Source organism: Xiphophorus maculatus, chromosome 23, assembly GCF_002775205.1.
Source record: "Xiphophorus maculatus strain JP 163 A chromosome 23, X_maculatus-5.0-male, whole genome shotgun sequence".
NCBI classification, from domain to species: domain Eukaryota; kingdom Metazoa; phylum Chordata; class Actinopteri; order Cyprinodontiformes; family Poeciliidae; genus Xiphophorus; species Xiphophorus maculatus.
The window spans coordinates 4,548,938-4,571,546 of NC_036465.1; the positions used below are offsets into that span (position 1 = coordinate 4,548,938).

Below are 22,609 nucleotides of genomic sequence, written 5' to 3' on the forward strand. Positions count from 1 at the left end.
TAGACTTGTGAAGTCACATAAATGTTAAAGCTCAATAAAGCTGTAAACAACCAAGAGGGAAAGTTGTGAAATTTATCACTTGCTTAGTTGCGTGAGACTCAAGAATGCAACAAGACTCTTCAGCTGCAAACATTCAGAAGCCTTCCAGATGCCATTATTGGCCCTTTCACTTACATTTGGCACCATTACTTCAGGCAACCCAAAGTGTGAGAGTTCTGAACATGTTCTGATCATCTTATGTGTTTTATCTGATAGAATAATTCTCTGAATAAAACTGACTGGTAAATAAAACAAAAGGCACATTGATCAGGGTAAGGGATGCAGCTCCGGAGTGCAGGCCTCCGAGCCAGCTGCTGCTCATTACAAGACTGGATATCAGCCACAGGAGACAGAACCCCACACAACAGATAGCCTGTTTGCTTTCTAGATTAATGTGTTCAGATGACAAACGAGACGGTATGCATGTGCGCCGGGGAACTAGAGGTACGTGTTCATCACCAGGATTTTAGAGTGACTGCTTCTCTGATTCGACATGTTCTTTTCTAGTCATAGGATCCACAAAGAAAACAGAAACCTAAGCCTTGCTGCATTCTCCTCAGGCTCTCCAGTAAACCTGTGCTCAACAAACGTCTGTTCGACAGCTGCAGATTCCCCCCGCTCCAAAAAACACCAGAGCGCCAACCTCCTAAACACAAGTATGTGGATGAGTGTAGGTTCCAAAAGTCTGCAAACAGCAAAAAGTGTGCTGCTATTTAGGCTTTCAGAGTCTGATCACACAAACAGCATGAAAAGGGCCTCCATAAATATATTAATTTGAACTAAGAAGGTGCAACAAATCATCTTCATTTAATTATTTTTTGTAATAACTAACCAGAAGCAAATGATTACACTTTGGCAATTAATTAGCGTGAAGTGAAAAGAAAGCATATGAAAGCATTCCTGCCCAAACACGCCTTTTGCCGTGTTTTTGTGGGAACTGAATGAGTTTCCAGTCAAACCTGTTGTAGGGCAACTGAACAAAGCTGAAATGGTGATGGGGGAAGGTTAACAGGATTACATCCATCTGTGCTCCACGGCTTACTTACATGGCTAGATTGTGATAAAACAAGAGAGAAAATACTTACCTAAAAAAAAAAAACTGAAATAATCATATGATCAGTCTAATCAGTTTTTCTTCTAGTTTTGATTGATAGAATCCCATTAAGTTGATGACAAGAAGCTGAGTCAAAGGCACTGCAAGTCAAAGGCACTGCACCTGGTTACATGTGGGTGCATTCGCTCTTCTTGTTCCTTGATGAATACAGACTGAGTCGTCACTATACATCTGAGCTTCAGGCCGCAGGTGGCAGAAAAAAACTCCAGAGAGTAAGGCCTTGTACACTAATATATCCGCCACATTGTTTCATAAAATATATCATATTCACAGGACCAATTTCAGAAACGTTTTCATTATCATGAACCTGCACAAATATGCCAGATATGCCAAACACATAGGGGGGTAGTGTAGCACAAAACTAAAACCTGTCGGCCAAATCAGATTGCTTCAAAACAACCATGACTTTCTGTTAGAAACTAGACATTGCACCAGGAGGCTTGTTGTTTATATAGGCTGTACTACTTTTAAACATATTAAAATATCAAATTATTAAAACACAAGACGATGTTGATTGGGAATCCTGTCCAAGCGTGTGGATATATTGGAACATTATTTGTCTCAGGTTGCAATGCGCAAGAGCCTAATTCTTTGTTTTCCCATGTGCACATGCAAACACAAATGTGGAGTTTTCTCAGATCTCCACTATATATAGTGATATTAAAAATTAGCTTTCATGTGGATAAAAGGCCAAAGTGCATAAAAATATGTTGTCCCATATATCTGGCTATATGTGGAGTAGACCTGAAACACAACTATAAAACACATAACCAGCATGATCTCCACTGAATCTTAGCATTTATCAGACCATGTGCAGAGGGAAGAAACTTCAGTGTTTAATTTTCTTTTCTTCAATTTAAATTCCTTCTTTAAAACTAAGAGGTTTGCAATGTTGATTTTGTTTTTGTTTTCCTCTACAATACCTTCTAGAGTTCCCTGCCCCACAAAGGATCTGATTTCCTCAATCTGCTCTCTTGTTTCTGTTCATCAGTACACTGGCTGACCTCCAAGTGACCCCATTTAGGTTACCATCCACCTGCACAGAAAATGTTTCCCTCTAGCTCATCCAGAGCCTTTTGTTTGCCATCAAGTTATTATGGACCATCTAAAAGCCCTGACCCTGAAAAGATTCCGCAAGTCCATGCAGCCGATCAAGCATTCGGAAAAGCTGGAAAAGTTTGCTGTGGAATCAAGTAGTTGCAGAGTCATTCTTGGCACGCAGGCTGTGTGGTATGAGAAATCTTTAGGATGTTTTCCCCCCGCAGCCAAACCAGCCGAGAAACGGCCCAGGAATTCTTATTCCTGCGAAGGTCAAATTAAAACTTAATAACAGCCTTCAACTGTATATAAAAAAAACTAGCAAGTCTGCACCACAGTCTTGAAATGAAAAATCCTAAGTTCATAGAAGTGGCACAGGCTTGCCACATACCGAAGGGCATCACCTCAGAAGAGGAGGTGGAGGCCAGCCACTTTGTTCACCATGCAGCTTGTTGAGTTGCTGCAGGGAGGGATCTGAGGTGTTACACATGCAGACACGGTACACCTGTAATTAGCTCGGCTGTCAGACTGCATGATGGTAAATTACTGTATTCAGCAGGGATTATGGTCTTCAAGTCATCCAAAGTGATGCTCAGCATGCAGCCTCACAGACGACAACTCATACAAGAATATGGACATAATTCAGCTTGTTAGCTGGTTTAAATAAAGGGAGGGAAAGTGAATTAAAGGTGGCATCCTTGGTCCTGTTACTCTGAAATTGTGTCTAAAAAGGACAATAAGGGATTTGTGGTAGGAAGGGTTCGTCAAATGTGCTCCATGACTTAGTTCTGAACTGGAGTGTCTCTGGTGAAGCTTCAAGAATGGCCAAAACTTTTTGGAGACAGTTTGAAAGTCTTTTGGGCTGTTAGTTCCACATCACAAAGAAAATTGTTGGCGTCTAACCTCTTGTAAAAAAAAGTTTAAAATTAGTCTGCTACTTTCGAAACCACTTTACATACAGCTGTCCAAAACAATGCCACAGAACGTCATTTACTGAGGAGTCATCAAGCTGAGCACTCTTTGTCTTTCTATGGGGAGAATTCCTAAGCCCAGAAGAAATAAACTGTCCTCACTGCTTTACGGCAGTGTTTGTGTTGTCAGGCAGCCAGAAGATCTCATGCTCCCTCCTATGAGTGCTTACATTTGACCAAAAAGAAAGCATTAAAAAAGTGAGGAAAACAAAACACATCAAGTCAAGAGTTCTGTTGACCTTCTTGCGGAGGGACCGCTTGCACTCGTGTCAGATTCACCCGCAGGGCTGCAGAGAGGGTTGGACGAGGCTGCACTCTTAAAAACAGGGCTGCTCTTTTTATTTGTGATCATCGGTGGTAAATCCCTCCTGTCTCTATGGTAAGCTGAATTCATAAAGCTCAATTCATGGTGGGCAGAGAAGAGGTGTGAGACGTGGTTCAGGTCCTTGATAGGGTGGGCTAACTTTCCCCCCAAGCAGACAAACACTCTCACAATATCCTGAAAGTGTCTTTTTCATATTGGAGAAATGTGAATTCTACTTTTACCTCCTCCTTTCTTTTTAAACTTTTTCCCCAACTTAGAATATTATTTAGTGCTTTTATTTTAATAATAAAAGCACTAAATCAGAAGAAATTTTGTCATTTTTCAAGGAAATGAGTAAAACCAAGATATCAAAAGTTCTTGCAGCATAAATCTCATCAAAGCAGATCTGTGGTGTGCCCATTTTCCTCAGACTAAAACTGGAATAAAACCATGTTATTCAAAGCTATGATTCATCCCCAACGGAAGACTTCATCTTCATGGTTTTTAAGTGGTTAACCTCTTCTTAATGGAGGCCAACAGCCCCTTTCAACGACTGGAAGAAAAATCTGATAGTTAAAATGCTGACGTTTCTAATGATGATGCATATCGATTTGAAGTTCCTGCAACTCTGAAGACGCAGTTTGTGAAGTTGGAGATATTAAATTTCACAGCTTCAGCAGACTATATTTAAGCACTGAAACAGCATCTAATCAATGCATGAACATCTCATTTTCCTGCAGGTTTTCATCTCCAAGTCCTAAATCTCAGCTTGTACAATGTTTTGTTTCATTTTCCTTTGAGCTACACTGATCATTGTTACCTGTCTGTCTGTATGAGGGGATTAATCACACTGGTTATTGATGCAGCAGCTCCATCTGAATATAACCAATCTTCGTTTTATTTAGATCGAGACGAGATGATAAAACACATGATTTTGCTTAGGACGCAAGTCTTCTGTTTTATTTACATTATTGATCTGATATCCACAAAAAAAAAACAGATTAGTGCTAAATGCAGCAGCAGTTAAAATACATCCATTTAATTACACCAGGTACACATAATTGTCCTACAATAATAAATTTCTAAAATTTACAATTATAATTTTTTGAAAGATTAACTACTAAGTTGTACTTTTTTAAATGATTGATTTTAGTACCAGTATCTTTTAGATGAAACTTTGGAAATCTAATTATAAGTGTATCTAATCTCTTTTAGATGAAACATAACATGTATGTTACAGAATCTTCTACCAGAGCATCTGACTGTCAATCACAACTGGAACACAGAAGGTTTATGGTAAATGCATTAGACAGTGTTATCAGCTATGGGTGTGAATATGAGATTTATTCTGTGATGCCTTAAGAAGAGGACTTGATTAACAAAAGCCAAAGCTTAATTATCTTAATTTTCATTTATGACCTAAGTTTGAGGGATGCAAAAACAAAACTTGTGAGCTTATAAGTTCAGCACGAGGACATCTCATGTTAACACAAAAGATCACAGCAAACTTTCAGCATCAAAGTAAAAATTATTTGAGCAAGAGCAGGATGACATTAATGGTGCTCAACTAAAAGAAAATATTTCAAAACAAGAGATGTATATGTACCAAAAAGGAGGTTGGTTCTGTGGGAGCACAGCAACTTGATGTAAACCAATCTTTAAGTTACAGGTTCCCAACTCTACTGTGCCACAAACTACAACAACCATCACCTCATCTGTTTATGGAGTAATGCAACCAGGGATAGAAAATACTACCATGTAATTTCTTCAATAGACAAGTCAGGGACAACAAATAACTTGAGTTGGGTAAGTCACTGCAAATACCATGGCCAAGATGGCAGAAATCACCCACTTCCTCAAAAGGAGCCTAAGAATTAACTTTCAAGTTAAATGTCGTTTTCAGTTACAAGTAGAATAGCCTCCTGAGACCCAGAGAAAAAAAAAGTTTTTGAATTTCTTTTTCTTTACACTACATGACTCTTTGGAGTGAAAAAACATCACTACAATTGAAAAAGTTTCAAAACATGTTTTTATTTATTTTTTAGAGTATGTCCTTTGGAGAGGACATCGGGACTCTCTTGTGGCAAATATGAACACATTTCGAGGCCCAGGATGTCCTCTCTAAGGACCAACAGGATTTAACACAGTGGCATGTATGGTTTCAGAGTTATGAACAAAAAAAACTATGTCCTCCACAGAGGACAAAAATGTATTGCTGGGTCTCAGGAGCTGAGAAGGCAATTTGAGGTTTGTACAAAAGCAGATGCACACACTAAAAACAACAACAAAAACATTTAATTTGTTGGTTTATTTTTACTTTGATGCCTGGCCCACCATTCCTAAATGCTTGCAAAACAAAACCATATTGCACTACCCAAGGTTCTATGCTTTCATGTTTAAGCATGGATCATGAAAAATGTGCATCATGGTTGGAGTGATTTTCATTCATCTGTTAATCATCACAAGTGTTTTCAAGGCAAGTGTTTCACTTTTCATGTTGTTTCCACATTGTTTAAGAAAGGTTTAATGCCATTGACAAGATGTGAACTACTTGGGGGGCGGGGGGGAAGCAGTTCAACTGCCAATTTAGTGTACATGCAGACCAAAAATGACTGGGTAAATTATTTAATTTCCAAGAAATTGGCACGTCTAGACATGAACCCCAGTGCATAAGTTGAGTAATGTGTTTTTAAGCAATTACCATATCCTCCAACAGTCAGTTCGCCAAACACAACAGAGATCCTGTGTATTATAAAGCCTATACCTGCACTTAAAGAATTGGTGTATTCAAATGTGTAATTTGATTTACAAGTAGCTGACAGGTAAAATGAACACCAGAGTATGAGTTTGGGTACAGTCACAGAAGATGCATTGCAGATGCAATGGACAGCATTACCAGCATTTATAGGTTTGATGGAGGTTTTGTTTTTGGTTACTGGATGACATCTATGTATGTGATCAACAACGGGCTGCAGAGAGTATACATTGAACACAGAACTTGCTCTCAATGAGAAAAAAGTAATCAAACTACCCAGATAAAGGTTGCAGTGTGCCATCCTAATCACACTGGTTTGATCACTTCCTCTCTTATTCTCCATGTAGTACTCCCTTCTTCCCGTATGAGTGAATTTGCAGATTCTACTTGAGAAATACCGACTTTGACAGGCATGAATTGGGCAGATGGTAGCTATTACAGTTCAGTGATGTCTCTGCGCGATAAAAAGATCACACACACTGGGGTGGATCAAACACTGTGAGAAGCCTGTGATTAAAATTAGGTGGTAATTATTCAGATGAGACCATAAGTGACACAATTATTCTGAAAGGTAAAGCAAAAAGAGTCGGCAGAAAAATGTTTGTCGGATCATAAAATAGAGATGATTCTGCTCGGTTTTTAGGAAGCGTCACCATCTTTGCCAAGAAGAAATTATTCTGACAGACAGTTACAAAATAAGGTTTGAGAAGCTTTTTCTATTTAAACACTCAACCCCCACCAACCCTCTCCTTTCCCTAGCCGTCTCCCTGCCAGAGGCCTTGTTAAATTGGCACAGATTCTCCCCAACTCCAAAACAAAATCGCTGCCTAAGTGTTAACACTCTGCTACCCCTATCATGCCCTTACAGTAGCCCGGCCTGCAGAGCGGGGACGGCACAAGAAAAGCAAGCTTTCGCCAGATGTGTGCTGCTACAGCGGACCGAGACTCATCCTGAGTTTTAGGATGACTTGCATCCCAGGAATATCACTTTTTTTCTATTAAATGATACCAGAGGAAGCGTTGTCTAATTAAGCTGGAGATGTCATATAATATTAGTCAGACAGCGTGCTAAATTCTTGCTCTGCTCCTCACGGACAGACCGCTCTTTGTTTCCGAGGCATTAGCTGAGCGGATGCGAGCGAGGCATTCTGCTACAGAAAGCCGGTATGACTCCGTCTTCCTGCTTGGTCTCAGAGGTGTTGAAAACTTCCCAAAGCACATTCCACTCACGGACAGACACAAGGAATAACAGTTCAGCAAGAGCTGAGGAATTCACAGAGTTGCTCTTGGAGGAGGAAGTCATCTCTTCTGCTTATCCCTTTATGCACCAATCCAAAGAAAGAATAAAGTGTTCAGGATTTGCCTCAAAATCACTAACCCAACCTTCTGATCTAGAACGCTTTCACCAAAATAAGCTTAGAATTTTGGGAAACTCACAGAACACTTGGCCAGAGACAAAATAGGCCACTTGTGCAAAAAAAAAGTTGGCTATGCAAAGAGCATGAGTGTTTTTTTGGCAGGTCACCATCATCTCCTAACTGTAAACACTTGGAAGGGGGTTTTTAGTGGACACATGCCCTCAAGTTGATATGCTGAAGTCTTCATCCAGGCTACTAGAAAACGAACAAGAAACAAAATGAAGACTTAAGTAAAGTCTTGGTATGGTATAGGGGAAAAGAGGTGAGACAACTGAAATCTGAAGACTGAATCTGGAGAAAACTGCTGAAAATGGTTTTAAAAACCCAACACTTTCTAAATTGTGGCCGTGACATTTGATGTGTAGATTTGGCTGTTTCCCACTTTTCTGAAAGGAAACTATTACTTTTAAAAGCATTTGCTGGGGAATTACAATAAAAGCCTGACAAAAGCTGTGCAATCAGAGAGGAAGGAAAACAATTTAAACCCATCTCTAAAGAAATTTGAGATAACGACAGTTTATCAGATAGTTTTGAAATAAAGATCCTTTCAGCCATGTCAGATAAAAAAAAACAAAAAAAGCTCATCGGATAAACATGAGATAATCAAAAATTAAGCTGCCAGACACAGAAGGTGCTCCGTAGTTTTGAGGAAGAGATAAACATTTCTTAAAACCATTCTGGATTATATATACTCTTGCCAGCTCATCCATCTGATTTATTCCCAATGAAAATCCAATTTTAGATAAAAATCTATCTGAAGCCCAACAAGCAAGCATAAACATGGAATGAAACTGTTTTAATGCAAAAACAAAGTCAATTTTATCCCCCAACTGTGTTGCAGTGAAGCTCAAAGTTTTAGAAAACAGTGTTTTAATACAGATCCTGAAAATAAACCAAAAGCAATGCTAAATTTAAAACCTTTGATGAGAGGGGAGGGAGTGGACCTGCTGCTACTGGAGCTGCAGAAAAAATAAATAATAATAATAATAATAATAATAATAATAATAATAATATTTGCAATGCTATGATATTTTAACCAACACCCACTCACCCTCTGCAATCCAATACTGTATTTGACCAGGTAAATGGATTTTCACTGACTGGTCGGTCAGTTCAAGCAGAAAGGGCTGAGCTTTTCACCTTTTGATGTTAGAAGTATTATTTTCACTCCAGCATCCTTTGCTACAAATGATCAAATTGTCACTGAAGGAATCCTATGCTATTGCAATTTAGGCAATGAAATGTTTATTTTCTTATTTAAAAAAGGAACTAAATTATGTGTTTATTTGCATTTAGTGTAGTCCTAATACTGCATAAAAGGGGATAGGTGGATAGGGTTGTAAGAATAATCAATAGAATAATTGATTACTAAAATAATTGTTAGCTCCTCCTCTACTATAAACACAGTTATGAAGAGCACAATTCATGTTACAAACTGATCTTATTTAATTTGAACCTGCTTTCTAGTGAAATCTGTAGCATTGAAGACAAGAGATGAGATTCCGTTTAGCAGTTTTGGGAAAGTAAGGGAGGAACCCGCAGCAATGCGAGGAAAACATCCTCCCACGCAAAGAGCTTCCAGAGTAATGTTATGCCCACTCATCTCCACAGAGTAAACTGTTGCTGGACTGACAAGGAGATAATAGCAGCTGGTATGGCACAGTCTCATTGGAGCACACTAAGCAACACTAAAAGGTCCACAGTTGTGAACTTGATGCTTGGAGAGTTGGTGGAAAGCTGTGCACAACTTAAAATAAACAGTAAACAAATCATGCTGCAGACACAGCTGTACCAATGAGGGCAAATAAAATCAAACTGTCATTTTAAACTTCCTGTTTATGGTAATCAATAGACAGAACTGGGTAATGTACCTGTGAAGAGTTTGGTGATGGCTTTGTTCTGCCTGCGTGCAGAGCAGATGAGCAGCAGCCAGGGAGGCAGGAACTCATGGTGACTGGCGAGGAGCTCAGCAATTGTCCTGGGAGACCCTGGCGATGACCTCTGCTCCCCCTCACCCAGCTGGGAGCCTTCATCAATGGAGTCGACAAGCAGGAAGAGGGACTGCTGAGGTGGCTTTACGCTCAGCAGAGGCAGAAGGACACACCTGATGGAAGAGCGGTGAGATGAGAAAATGTTAATACATTTCACATTTTGGCTTTTGTTTGTTCTACATGTTCATTTGCAATCACATCATGCCTTGAAGAAGTTTTTATACACCAGCAACATGTTCGCATTTTGCTACATTTAAACAACAAACTAATGTTTTTTTTTTAGCATTTTATGTGATAGACCAGCACAAACGCCAGTATAATTGTGACGTGGAAGGAAACTGACATGGTTTTCACAAACAAATCTGCTGCAAGTCTTGTGGGTTATGTCCCTACCACGATTGCACAACTTGAGAAAGAAGGTTTTCTTGTTTGCAGAATAACTCCAGCTCAGGTAGAGATGGGAGACCATCAGTGAACAACATTCAAATATCTTTCTACAATTCCTCATTAGGGACATTGACTATCCAATTCTAAAACACAAACAAACTTTGATCTACACCATTTCATTCTACATCTGGCTGTATGTTTGCTGTTCCCTGTTGGACAGTGAATATTTTTCAAGGATTACTATCAATTTACCTCCCCATCAACTTTGACCTGCACCACCGCTGCTTAAGAACAGCATCTCTGCAGCATGATGCTCCCACCATCATTATTCACCACATGGACAATGTTAGTTTTTTTCACCACATGGTTCTGGGTTGTTAGTTTCCGCCATATATAATATTTTGCATGTAGATCAAGACATTTAATATAAGTCTCTCTGACCAGAGCACCTTCTTCCCTATGGTTACAATGTTAAAACACTTAAAACACTACTTTGTGGAGGCTAATCATTTAAAATCTCAGTAAATATATTCAGATTTTTGTGGAAAAAGCTTTGGGGGTGTGAGTATTCTTGCAGCTGTATACCACTAAAATGACAGACACAACAGACAACTGATTTCCCCAAAGCAAACCACATCATAGTCCATATGGATGAAAAGGGAAAATAAAAGCATAAAAGTAAATGCATCTCTGTCCAACCCAAACTGCCAATAATCTGAGCTTGAAAGGGAAAAAAAAAAAAAACTCAAACTTTGGGATTCTATGGGCTTTGATTGAAAACTACACAACATGAAAACAGTTTTATGCATCAAAGTTTAACAATGCTCCCTACAACATTAATACAGACGCCAAAATATCTGCAGCCGCCATGTGAAATCCAGCGATAAAGCAAACATGATGTAAAGCATTCTGTATCATCTCCACATCAATACAAATCTGAGCACAGCTAAACGCTGCATTATGCCGTTATCAGCAGAAAAATGCAAACCAGACATGTAATCTGCAGTTTTCAGAGCCAACAGGCAAGTTCACACATAAAAGCTCAGTGAAGCAACCAACACATTCTGCTTCATTTGATTTTTTCTGTGCAGCCATGTTTGTGTTGGCACAAACCTCTGATCCACTGCGACACCACAAGATCTCCTTTGGGAAGGTGTCATTTTCCAACAATCAGAAAATTACTTCCAGCTCGACTGGCTGTGATGAAGGATCAGAAGATTTCCTTTAAGTGACATTTGAATGTGCCGCTGGGTTAATCAGACGTTTAAGAGGATGAACAAATTAATTTATGGTTGTAAGAACTTGACTCAGGATTAGACTCAGCTGTGGGGCGTTTGAGGCTCTTCACAAGTGGGTGTCAGAGAGATAAAAATCTGTCACCTTGCTGATGATGGGACACTCTCTTTAACCACCACTCTCTTCTAATGGAACAGACGCTGCTTGTGAGGTTTGACATTAAATGCTCAAACGGTGATATATCGAGACTTATCTTGTCGGCCCAACAGACCGTCACTAAACGTTTGGCTCGACAGTAAGATCCTTTCAAAAAAATAAAAAGCTTTCAGAGAGCATTGCAACAACAATTTACTTCTCCTGCTCAGTGATTCAATTCGATGCAAAAGCACTTCAATCCCAAAGAAAAATCTAATGTTGTCAGGCCTACAAAGGTCCTTAAAGATTTCTTGTAGATGGTGATGGCAGGATCTCCTGTAGCAGCCTGTATTACAGTGTATCCGATGAAGCCTCTGACTGAAGACACTACTGCTGTATACGGTTTTATAAAGCGGATGCTCAGGTTAATTTAATAAGGAATCTTGAACAGAAACAGTTGTTTTTATTAGCTTCTTTAGGCATTTTAAGTCACCGACTGGTGCAGCCATCCCTGCAAATGATGGAAGAACAGATTGCACTCTTCACAACAAACTTGTAGAAAATGTTTACAAAACTATCCATTGTATAATTGCATACTATGTGTTTAGTATGTGATAAAGTTTACAAATAGGATGTAGGGGTAAATAATCAGTCTATTTTACAAGGACATGCTAGCATAGCATTCAGGTCTGTTGGTATCCGCAAAAAGACTAATAATCCTTGCAAATAGTGACATCTAGACAATTAGGATCTCAGGTGGCTTCAAGCTTTTTAGTAAAAAATAAAAAATCCAGGAGTGTGCTGTGGTGGCGCAGGGGGTTAGCACGCCCCACGTTTGGAGGCCTTAGTCCTCGACACGGAAGTCGCGGGTTCGACTCCCGGTCCCGACGACCTTTACCGCATATCTTCCCCCTCTCCTCACCCTCCTTCCTGTCTGCCTACTGTACAAAAAATACGAGCCACTAGCACTGCAAAAACTCTTCGTAGAAAAAGAAAAGAATAATAATAAAAAATCCAGATTTTTTCAAAAATGTAATCTTCTTTATCAGAAAGCCCAGCCCTACAACAAGCCCATTTCTAATAGGTTGTGCAATTTATCGAGTCTGGCAACGGTCATAGTTGTATCAGTTCAGTATCCTGAACCAATCCATCTTGCCAACCTCTGACTTCTATAAATGTATGTGGCAAATATTTAAGCTCAATAAAGTACTGCTCTGATTTTTGACTTTCAAAGTTATTCCACATTTTAGAAATAAGAAATGAGATAAAATTATCAGTTTTAAAATGTAAACCTTGAGCTGCAAACTTTCTCTAAGCAATGTAAACCATCAGCTGGAATGAAAAGCACTGTTAATGCCTTTTAACCGTCACGCTGCACCTCAGTGCTGCTCAGCCTTTTTAGCTGTGCAGTCAATCACCCAGTTTCATTGTCACAGCCCACACAGAACCTGCAGCGCCATCTGGGAGTCCTGCCAAAGGGAATGTCCATCCGCAGGGGTGACTTGTGAGAGAATGTGTGAATGGTTGTGTATGAGGCCACGTTGCCTACCGAGACAATCAAATCCACAGTGACAGCAAGTGGGCAAAACAAAACAGCATTCTTCCCTCACAATTCAGCTACTTTCAGGCTGTCAAAGAGTCAAAAGGGAGGGATTCCAGACAAAGAAAAACTCAGCAGGGTGTGGGAGCTGGACGGAAAAAATAAGCCGATTTCATTCGTTAAAGAAATATGCTGCACACCTGGAAAACTAAAAGCCATTGGCCTGAGCCTATGCACTAATTATTCTGGTTCTAAACAAAAGCCCAAATTGATTCCAAAACCAATTTAACATGGAGAAAATTGGGGGAAAGGAGGTCTTATATGAATCAAACGTGATCCCCATCTGTCATGTTGTGTTGAGGGCTGCAGCCACCGTCACTGCAATCATAATGTACAAAGTGAACCTTTCAGTGTGATGTTTAGTGAAGACGTCTTGGCTGACAGAGCTGCACTGGGCAGCGATTCAGAGCCTCGCACATTCACGCTCTTCGTTTTATAGGACTGGCAAAGTCACAAAGCACACCCCAAGGCCCACATGCTCACAGAAAGCGGCACTGGAGTCAAAATACGCTCTCAATATAACTTTAACTGTGGAAAAATGGTCAAGATATGTGAAATTCCAGGCAATAGAATCAAACGGACGAACCGTTCCTCTTCTTTCATTAAAATAATCACCAATTCATTCAACATGGAGTTAATTTAGAGGGATTCTGCTGAGTGCCTTTCTACAGTCAGGGGAATGCTCAGCGCCACAGAACGGAACCACAGCTGAGTCATGTCCTGACTCACCCAAACTACCATCAGGCAGATCGTTCTTCTTCCCCAGGTCTGACATTATGCAGGTCAGTATAGCAATCATTCCTCTGAAAAGGAGAGAAGTGAGAGAGACTCACTCTGAGAACAAATGTTCTGAACATCCAGGTGTAGACACTTTGCTTACTTGTATACTAGAGCCCTTAGTGTGCTTTCATCTGTGTCAAAGTTTTATCAGGGTTGATGAAGTTCTCTAAAAACCATTGAGTTTGAGAACTAGGTTTGAGAAATCTTAGGAATTGACATTGCCATCAGTTTGTGAATCATACACAATCATAACTGAAAATTTCAACCTAGCATAAGTAAGTTAATACTACAGATACACTAAAGGTGTATTCATGCCTGGTGGTTCAGTAGACTGTTCAACTGGGAAACAAAATTGAAACATATGTTCCATTTTCAGCTGTTGTGGTTCACTTTCACACTGCACTTTGTCAAACAAACAAAGCCCTATGAGCAACTTGTTCTCACCCACCCTTGTCTGTGGTGGCACTACACTAAGAACCATTAAAGAAAATGACACAAAAACCTCTGAAGACACCGAGCGTAATTTCCTTCTTCACAAAATGTAATGGAGAGGCATCAGATTTTAGCAGTTTTAGGATTTCTCTTTGGTCTTTGGCAAGAGATTACAAGCCATTTCTCCTGTTGGAACTAGACTGTTTTGTGTTTGTTTTTATCATATTTACTCAGAATGCCCCATGCTATAGTTCGCTTCCTGCTTTTGGAGCCATCTCCAGTCCTCTTGACATTCATACATTTTATATGAATGCATTCTACTTTAATTGAACAAAGAGCTGTGTTTGTAATCGAACCAGAGTTCCCATTTTTGATCCGATTACACATTCACACTTCCCAAACAAAACAAACGTTTTGGCAAATGAGTTCAAATAAAATGGACTAAACGGCTGGTGTGAACAGACCCTAAAACTGCAATTGCAGAGATTTGCTTAACAAAGCTGGGTGAAGAAACGTTTGAGATGTTTTAATTAAGTTTAACATATTAAAAATAAACACTGAAATTCCTCTGAACTTACCAGGAAATCGACATCCTGAAGCGAAGCATACAAGTCTCTATCAACTTACACAATATTTACATCCACAAATGATCCTTAAAGATTGAGCTATGAAAAGATGGTGGAAATAAAGTAAATTTTTGGTTTAATTACTAAGTCTACTAATTTTTGACTAAGCGGTGGCATAACTATAGAGATTTGTACATCATCAGAAAGAAAGGCAGCAGTTGTCTTTAACTGCACAACGTCAAAGTAAAAATATCAGTTTCGTTTAATGTTTGGGATTCTACGAGTCAAAATATATCATGTTAACCCTACAAATCTGACAGGAGTCGTCGCTCAAGTGGTCTTACAGCTAAAGCTGTGAAAATGTAATCTTCTTGAAAAAAAGATTAGTTTTTATAACCTCCAAACTCTAAGCTTTTAAACCCCAATTGAGGAAATCCAAAGGATAATGACAGATTCCTAGACATGGATTAAACCTACAAGTCCAAGAAAATACTTTTTTTTTTCTATTTAAGACAGATTGTATTGACTCATCAATGTAATCCGCCTATGCTGACAAAGAATAGTGGTGTCTTCACATGTGGGAAACCTGCTTCTGATCTATGCTTATATTTTGACCATTTTCTTTATTTAAGGGCATATATGATTTCTAATACTTTTATGATTATAACTTTGCCCAGGCTTCAGGATCATCGTAGTTACGTTCATAGGCTTTAGGGACCTAAGCAGATGCTCTACTGTTTTTGACTCAGATCTGATCACACTCTGCAGTTGGTTCATCTGAACGTGATCTCTTCAGTCGGACAGAATACAGGTATGGAGAAGAGGTAAAAATTAGAAAAAACTTTTTACAAGTTATAGCAGTCTGGAAGCAGCAGCATGGAGACCTAAGAAACTGGGAGACTATGGGAGGATTTAAAAGAGCTGTGATCCAAACTCTGTCAGCCTCTAACTCACCTCAAAAACCAATAACAGCTTCTGATGAAAACTGTAATTCAAATAACTAAAATCCCCACATCAGTGGTTCAGGTGTGTCACAGGTGTGTCCAAATGCATCCCAATAACATCTGGAGTAACCAATTTTTACATTGGCGAGACATGCAGAAGTTATGTAACCTCTCAGCAGTAGTTGTGGTACCGAGTCATCAAAAACCATGTTGGGTTTGAAGACAAGAAAACTCACAAGGTTACATCTGATTTTGCAGCTTTTTTTCTCTGCATCTATTGCAAAAAACATCATATTTGACTGAGCAAAGCTGAACTATCAACATATTCAGGTGGCAGAATGAAGCATTTTACATAAAATACAATGTGGCATCGTCCAAGAACGAGAGAAATGCATTTCCTCTTGTGACTCTCAGGTACCTTATTGTTGCTTTTAATTGCCACTCTTTGAAAAACAAAGTGGCTCCTCATTTGATTGATTTTCTGCTCTACTATTGTTAAAGCCGACTTAAAGTATTACTGCACACTAACATAAATTTGTCATCGCTTTCTGAAGATAAATGTAATATCAGTATTAAATAGCTTAAAAGATTTAAAAAAAATGTACTTATGTGCTACAGCAATCAAGAATTACCCTGAAATTACTTGTCATGATGAAATAAAACATCAGCAAACACCCCTAATTACAGCCAAATGGTCCAAAAGGCACTTTTTACAAAATGCTTGTATCTGCTCTTCTTTAAATGGCTGAGACGATGAAACAAATCAATTGGCCTCAATCAATGTCCACTGTCAATTCTGAGCGCCATCCCTAAGCAAACCAAAGCCTCTAGTCAACTGGAAATAAATTATGTCAAGCAGATGACTTGGTCCAAGAAAGATTTAGTAGAAAATTTAACATTCAACTTTGCACATTCAACTGTGCAAATGCATGCCGAGACATATTGCAGTAAATATCAGATAATCTTCCAGTTATATGAGATTCAAAAGACTGTAATGGGACTAGTCTCATGGAATAATTCATGTAAAAGCATTAAAATGTGATATTATACAATATATAATACTTGTCCTCTTTATAATCTTTCCTATTAATAATTTACCAGGGTGTAAACACTCTAAAAGCAGCACACATACCTCCTCGCAACCAAATATTTCCATCACCACCCCCAAGCTTTTCCAGAGCCAGACGAGGTGAGCATTCCTGGATAGCTATCCAATACCGTTAAAGGAATCTGAAATTTCATCCTGTCCTTTCCAACACTTCGCTCCTGTTCTGCTCAAACATAAACGTGCATTAGTCTGGATGCAAGTAGAGATGACCAACAAGCTGTCCAGTACAGAATCGGATTATATTCTGCAAACCACTCTCTCTCTAGTTGCTAGCTTTTCAGTAACAGGGCAGCAAAAATGGGTTTTCTGGCACAAAGAAAAGCTTAAAATTTGAAAACTATTCAATTAAATCTGCTATAAACATAATTTCCCCCCTTAGAAGTATGCATTTCTCCTTCGCCACTTCAGCAAAAACATTTTTCTCCTTTGTTTTTGCACGTGTCCATTGGCTAGGCTAACCTCTGCCCAAGCTTTAAGCCTTTTGCAGCGTCAAACAGTTTTTCTTTCAGGACTGACCGATCTTTAGCTTCACCAATCTTCCCATCAATTTTGACCAGCCATCCTGCATGTGTAGCAGAAAACCATCCAGACAGTACAGTGCTTCAACTGCAGTGCGTCACAGTGAGTACGGTGTGCCAAGGGTGACACGCAGGATGAGTTTTTTACCACAAGCGGCACTACCTGTATGCCACGTCACCCCACTGTTGTTTCCCAAATTTTCAGACAAAACATAAAACGTTTGTATCAGCTACAATCAAGGCGGTAGGTCAGGCTTTTTAAAGATCAGAAAACTTCAACTCCTAGTTCTCCTGTTAACAGATCCCTGACCTGAGGCAGTGATCTCTACATTTCCTCCAGGAACACCAGCTTCATGTTTCCTGTCAAAGTTGTTCTTTGGTCTTCTGTTTGTTTACTGATGTTCTCCAACAAACTTCTGAACACTTCCAGGAAAAGCTACCTTTATTCTGACAGGTGGACTCTACTGAGCAACCACCAGCTGGGTAAAGGAAGCTGGTTGCATTGAATTTAAACAACTTACAAATTAATCCATCACTTCTCTTATAATTTAAAAAAACGTGTTGGTCTGTCGTATAAAATCCCAGCGAAACAGATTGACGTTTGTCGCAGCAACATGTGAACACTTTTTCAAGTCACTGAACATTCACCAACATGGGTCTAGTAGTACTTGAATCCAAAAAGTGATGACTGTTGTGGGATGTGATTGGCTTATGTTGCCAGTCCTCCATCAATCATACAGGATTTTAAAAAAAGGACACCCACGTCACTGAGGAGCCAGGAGGATCAGATTTAGATTTTAAAGCTCCCACAATAACAAATCCTAAAACAAACATGTCTACTTCTTCAAAAAAAGTCTGTCTTTTGTTTACTTTCAAAGTAAACACGAGTAATTTGAGGTTGCATACCATTGAAAAGATCACAACAGTGGCTCTTGCTTCGGCAAATGATGGTCAGTTTTCACAATTGCTTTTGACCGCAGCCATTCTTTGCTTTCATGAATAAACTCACAGCTCCTCTTGCTGTGGTCTTAAGAGTTTAAAAGTTGGACAACCATTACATGAATGAGTTATGAGTGCCCACCCGAACACGTAGGCAGAAATGCTCCACACACACTGCTTGTGGTGTGGCGAAACGATTGCTGAGTCATCGCTGCAGCCGCACCAGCACTGCCGTTTCTCCTCATCTCCCCAAACAGAGCTGATGCTTCACACTGGGAGAGTTTTTTTTCCCCCTTTTGTTTCTGAAACGCAGCCCTAATCTCCTGCCCATTTTCCACAGCAGTGGCCCACATGAAAGCAAAGGAGTCGCGTTCATTTTAACCCTAATAAGATGGCATCGACTCAAAATGCTAAGACAGACATGAAGCCCGATTTGAGCAGAAATGTCAACCTATTTGGTGTATCAAAAGTTGCTTTGAACAAACAAAGATTTACAGAAGAGCTGCATTAAGAAAAATCTCCAACAAGTGCAAAATCAATTCCTTCCACATATGTACTGAGAATAAAACACTAGTTGAGAATGTGCCAACTCTTTCACAGATTTAAGCCAAGATCATTCATCACTTCGGACGCCTGTGCCCTTTACAGGCAAATAAAAACCTACACAGCTGCAAATCACATTACTTTACATTCTGATACAACAGATCTACATAAAGACACGCCAACATTTGAAAGCAGTTCGCTCCATCAGCAAAAATAAAAAATACAAAATCTGCTAACTTCAATGGATTAATTCCCCCTATTCTCAACCTGAAAGAGGAAAAATGTTGTATGCCATCTGACCTGCCTATCAGATCAGTTCTTTAAAACTCAGGTGCTTGCAAACCGACAAATGTTTGATAAAACACAAGTAGACTTAGTAGAGACTGATGCGGATGTGAGCAAGACAGACAAATCTGGAAGTTAAACCCTTGATGTCTGCAGCCAGACAGACAATGGTTTTAGGTATCACTGATGGCAGTGAAGTCGACCAATCTGAAATGTAAATGAAACAGAAATATCAAGTTTATTGTCTGAACAAGACAGCCAGCACTGGCTGATTCAGATCAGAAGAAAAGCACGCTGAAAGGTGAAACTGCCTTTTATCTCTGTGGCAGCTGCCAGCAGGCATTTGACCTGTTAATGCATCACATTACTTCTAAAGATGTGTGAATTCCAAAAGGGCCTTGAAAGCAAAAAAAAGGCTGTTGGTGTCAATATTTCAAAGTTACAAAGGATATTTAGTTTCTAAGATGGTAATTATTGTATTTTCAAGCTTAATTCTTTCCTGAAAATGTTAACTCAGATTTGCAAAGTAAATCAGGATTCTTTTAAAACATCTATTTTGTAATAAGTTGTAGCAAAGTGGGAATTGCATGAATACTAGCGAGCAGTTTACTGTAGAACCATCCACAAAGAGAAGCCTTTTCTTAAATAATAATACAAATAATTGTTTCCAAGAAATGGAATCAGTGTGATATGATACACTTAAATTTCCCCCCTGAGGCACAATAAAGGTTATTTCTATTTCTAATTCTATGAAAGCAAGATTACGCTGCTACTTTAAAATAAAAAAATAAAAATTTTTAATGAGAAGGAGGAAGAAGTGCTAGCTTGAATGACATTCAAGAAAACTCATTTCAACTCTTGCACTGAACAATTGTTTTGGTGGAGGCAGCGGTACATGACTTGGAGGTGACTGGTGATAATATAAAGAAACATGTATAATAATATTTAGTTAAAATCACTTTTTTCTGTGATTTCAATCAAGTTTCTCATGCAAAAGTCTTAGTATAATTTCAAGAAAGAAAGAGAGAAAATCTACATCTAAGTCCTTAATATTGATGAAAAAATATTAGCTCCATTGACAGATTATTTCACTTATAGCATGAACATTTTTCTCATGTCATGAATGAAATAATTAGGCCATGGAAGTAGGATGTTTTCATCAATATTATTGACCTAAAACAGGCTCCAATATCTTGCTGAAAAGTTACTTATAAACATTGTTTTGTCTCATTTCAAGTGTACTAAGATATTTGCACTAGAAACTAGACCGAATACTTGGTAAGATTTTGTGATTTTGTAGTCTAGTACAATAAAATTAGCAAACTAGTCACTGGGTTTTCACGTAAAATTTGGTTATCTTGGTTAGTTGGGTAGCATTTTAGTCATGACGAAAATACATTTTCTTCAACTCCCACCACTATTGTCCTCATTTACATACAAGAGCAAAAACAAAACATAGAAGAAAACATATAAGGGAAGCTCTTAAGCATTAAGGAACATGCAAAATAATGTTAAAGCATATTAGGAAAAAGAAAAGACAGAAAGTCTATGAATTGCAACACTTAAGGGTTTTGGAATTTTGTTTAAATCCCAAAATCTAGAAAGCAGTTGCTGCAAAAGAAGCCCAGAATCAAATCGCACAGGTGGACATTAACTCATGTCAAAGCGGTTTTATTGTATTAACATAAGAGTGAGGATTACTACCAACAATGTGACTTGTTTGCCTTTGACTAGGCTAAAGAATTTGGCAGGGCCTCTTGCACTCACTCACTAGGCAATGTTTAAAAATCACAGCTGGAAAGGGGGTTTAGAGGGGGCGGGCCAAAAGTTCTCACAGCAAAAATAAAAGATAAAAAAAGCCATTCAAATGCTTCTACTAAATTAAACCTCTGACTTTTCCTTAAAAATGTGAAAACCCACATCAGTTAAATGGAAACAAGGTATGTACCCCTCTGAATTTTTATTCCTCAAGTAAATTAACAGTCATAATCCTGAACTAACAGTAAAGTTTTATGCTTTTCCATGTTCCGCCCTGCTTTTATTTCCTTACGTTTCTGTGCCAGACATCATTCTTGGCTTCTTGAAAGCAGATAGCATCTGGAGCAGAAAAGAGGCCATTCAGATTATTTGTGTTCAGCAGTGCTGGGGAATCTTTTACACTTTAAATGAAGATAAGGCGCTCAACCAAGAGTCCCTTTGGCCGGCTGACAAACAAAAGGAGGAGTGATAATAAGATTCTGGGCCTGAGGTGTCGACTGCAGGGTGAATATTTGTTTCACGAGGAGGGGCTGACCAAGCGTGTCTGTCCCGACTTCCAGCGAAACAGAGAGCGGAGTCCTGGTTTGTTTCGTAATAAAAACCTGCCTTTTATTTGAAGAAAGGTCAACCTCAAGTCAGAGTCATCAGCACCAGCCGTATGATTACGAGCAGCTGACAAGAAGAGCGCTGGCTTCCTTAGGAAAGACCGAGTTGATATGGAAAGTGGTTATGGAGCATTAAAAAATGATTTACCTCACCCCACTCTCCTGCTTTGTGTGTGTGATGTTGAGACGGTGCTGTAAGTGTCACCAGATGGCCACAAAAGCATAAGTGTGTGTGTTCTGCAGTGCATTCCAGCCTGTGTTACACAGACAGCCTGACCCATGCTGTGCAGACAAGTCATCCAAGTCCACCGCATACACTCACTCTCACGTGCAGCTCGCCTTTAAAGCCTCCGTTTGCAATAACAGTCCATCTTGATTGCGTTACATGCCCAGGCAGGGTGCTGCAAGCCCACAAAACCAACTGTACTTTAGCTTAACATCTGCACTTCATCCTTTTATAGCAGTCACTCCTCAGGTCTAGGAATCAGTCACAGTTCAAAGCTCTGGCCACCTGAGCTTGGCCACGACTTAAGAACATCTGACCTTTGTTGAATCAGAAAGCTGAGCGGGGACAGTCCCACCCAGCATGCCACACCGGGGGAAAACCAACAAAACCATGACAGCAAATAAGAGGGGAGGCTTGTAAGGCGGAGCCTCTGGTTGTGAGTGTGAGCAAAAAAAAAAAAAAAAAAAAGAGGAGGATGAGGGGGTTTCGAGGTTAGAAGGTGGAGAATAGGAAGCGGAGGGGGAGGTGCCGAGTTTGGATTTAAAATTTCAAGCAAACACTATTTATACCTCAAATGACAAAAATGAGTTTCTTACATACATTTATACAGAAGATGTTATTTGAGTAAGTTACTCACTGTTACCTTTCTACTTTGAACACCAAATATAAATATCAATATTAGGCATTCATATTTTTTATGCTGCAACAACATAAAACAATGGCATATATGGCATATAAAGCTACTAGGGCTAGAATGATTAATTGTGTTGAATCAATTATTGAATTAATCATCAACTAATTTAGTAACTAATTAATCATTAACTGGAGCAAACTCAAAAAAAGTCAAATGCTGAAAGAACATCTTAGATCAGTAATTAAATCACATATATCACAAAATATACATTTTGCATTTAGGA

At 39.1% G+C, this 22,609-nt stretch overlaps 1 protein-coding gene across 2 annotated transcripts in view; it reads right to left on the reverse strand.

Annotated features, from left to right (window-relative positions):
• Positions 1 to 22,609, reverse strand: part of ankrd50 (ankyrin repeat domain 50) — a 36,935-nt gene that overhangs the window by 10,930 nt on the left and 3,396 nt on the right. For both annotated transcript variants that reach the window (XM_005807791.3, XM_023328636.1), the window contains exon 3: positions 9,511 to 9,743. In XM_005807791.3, coding sequence (XP_005807848.1) covers positions 9,511 to 9,743 — 233 coding nt within the window. The remainder of the gene's footprint in view (positions 1 to 9,510; positions 9,744 to 22,609) is intronic.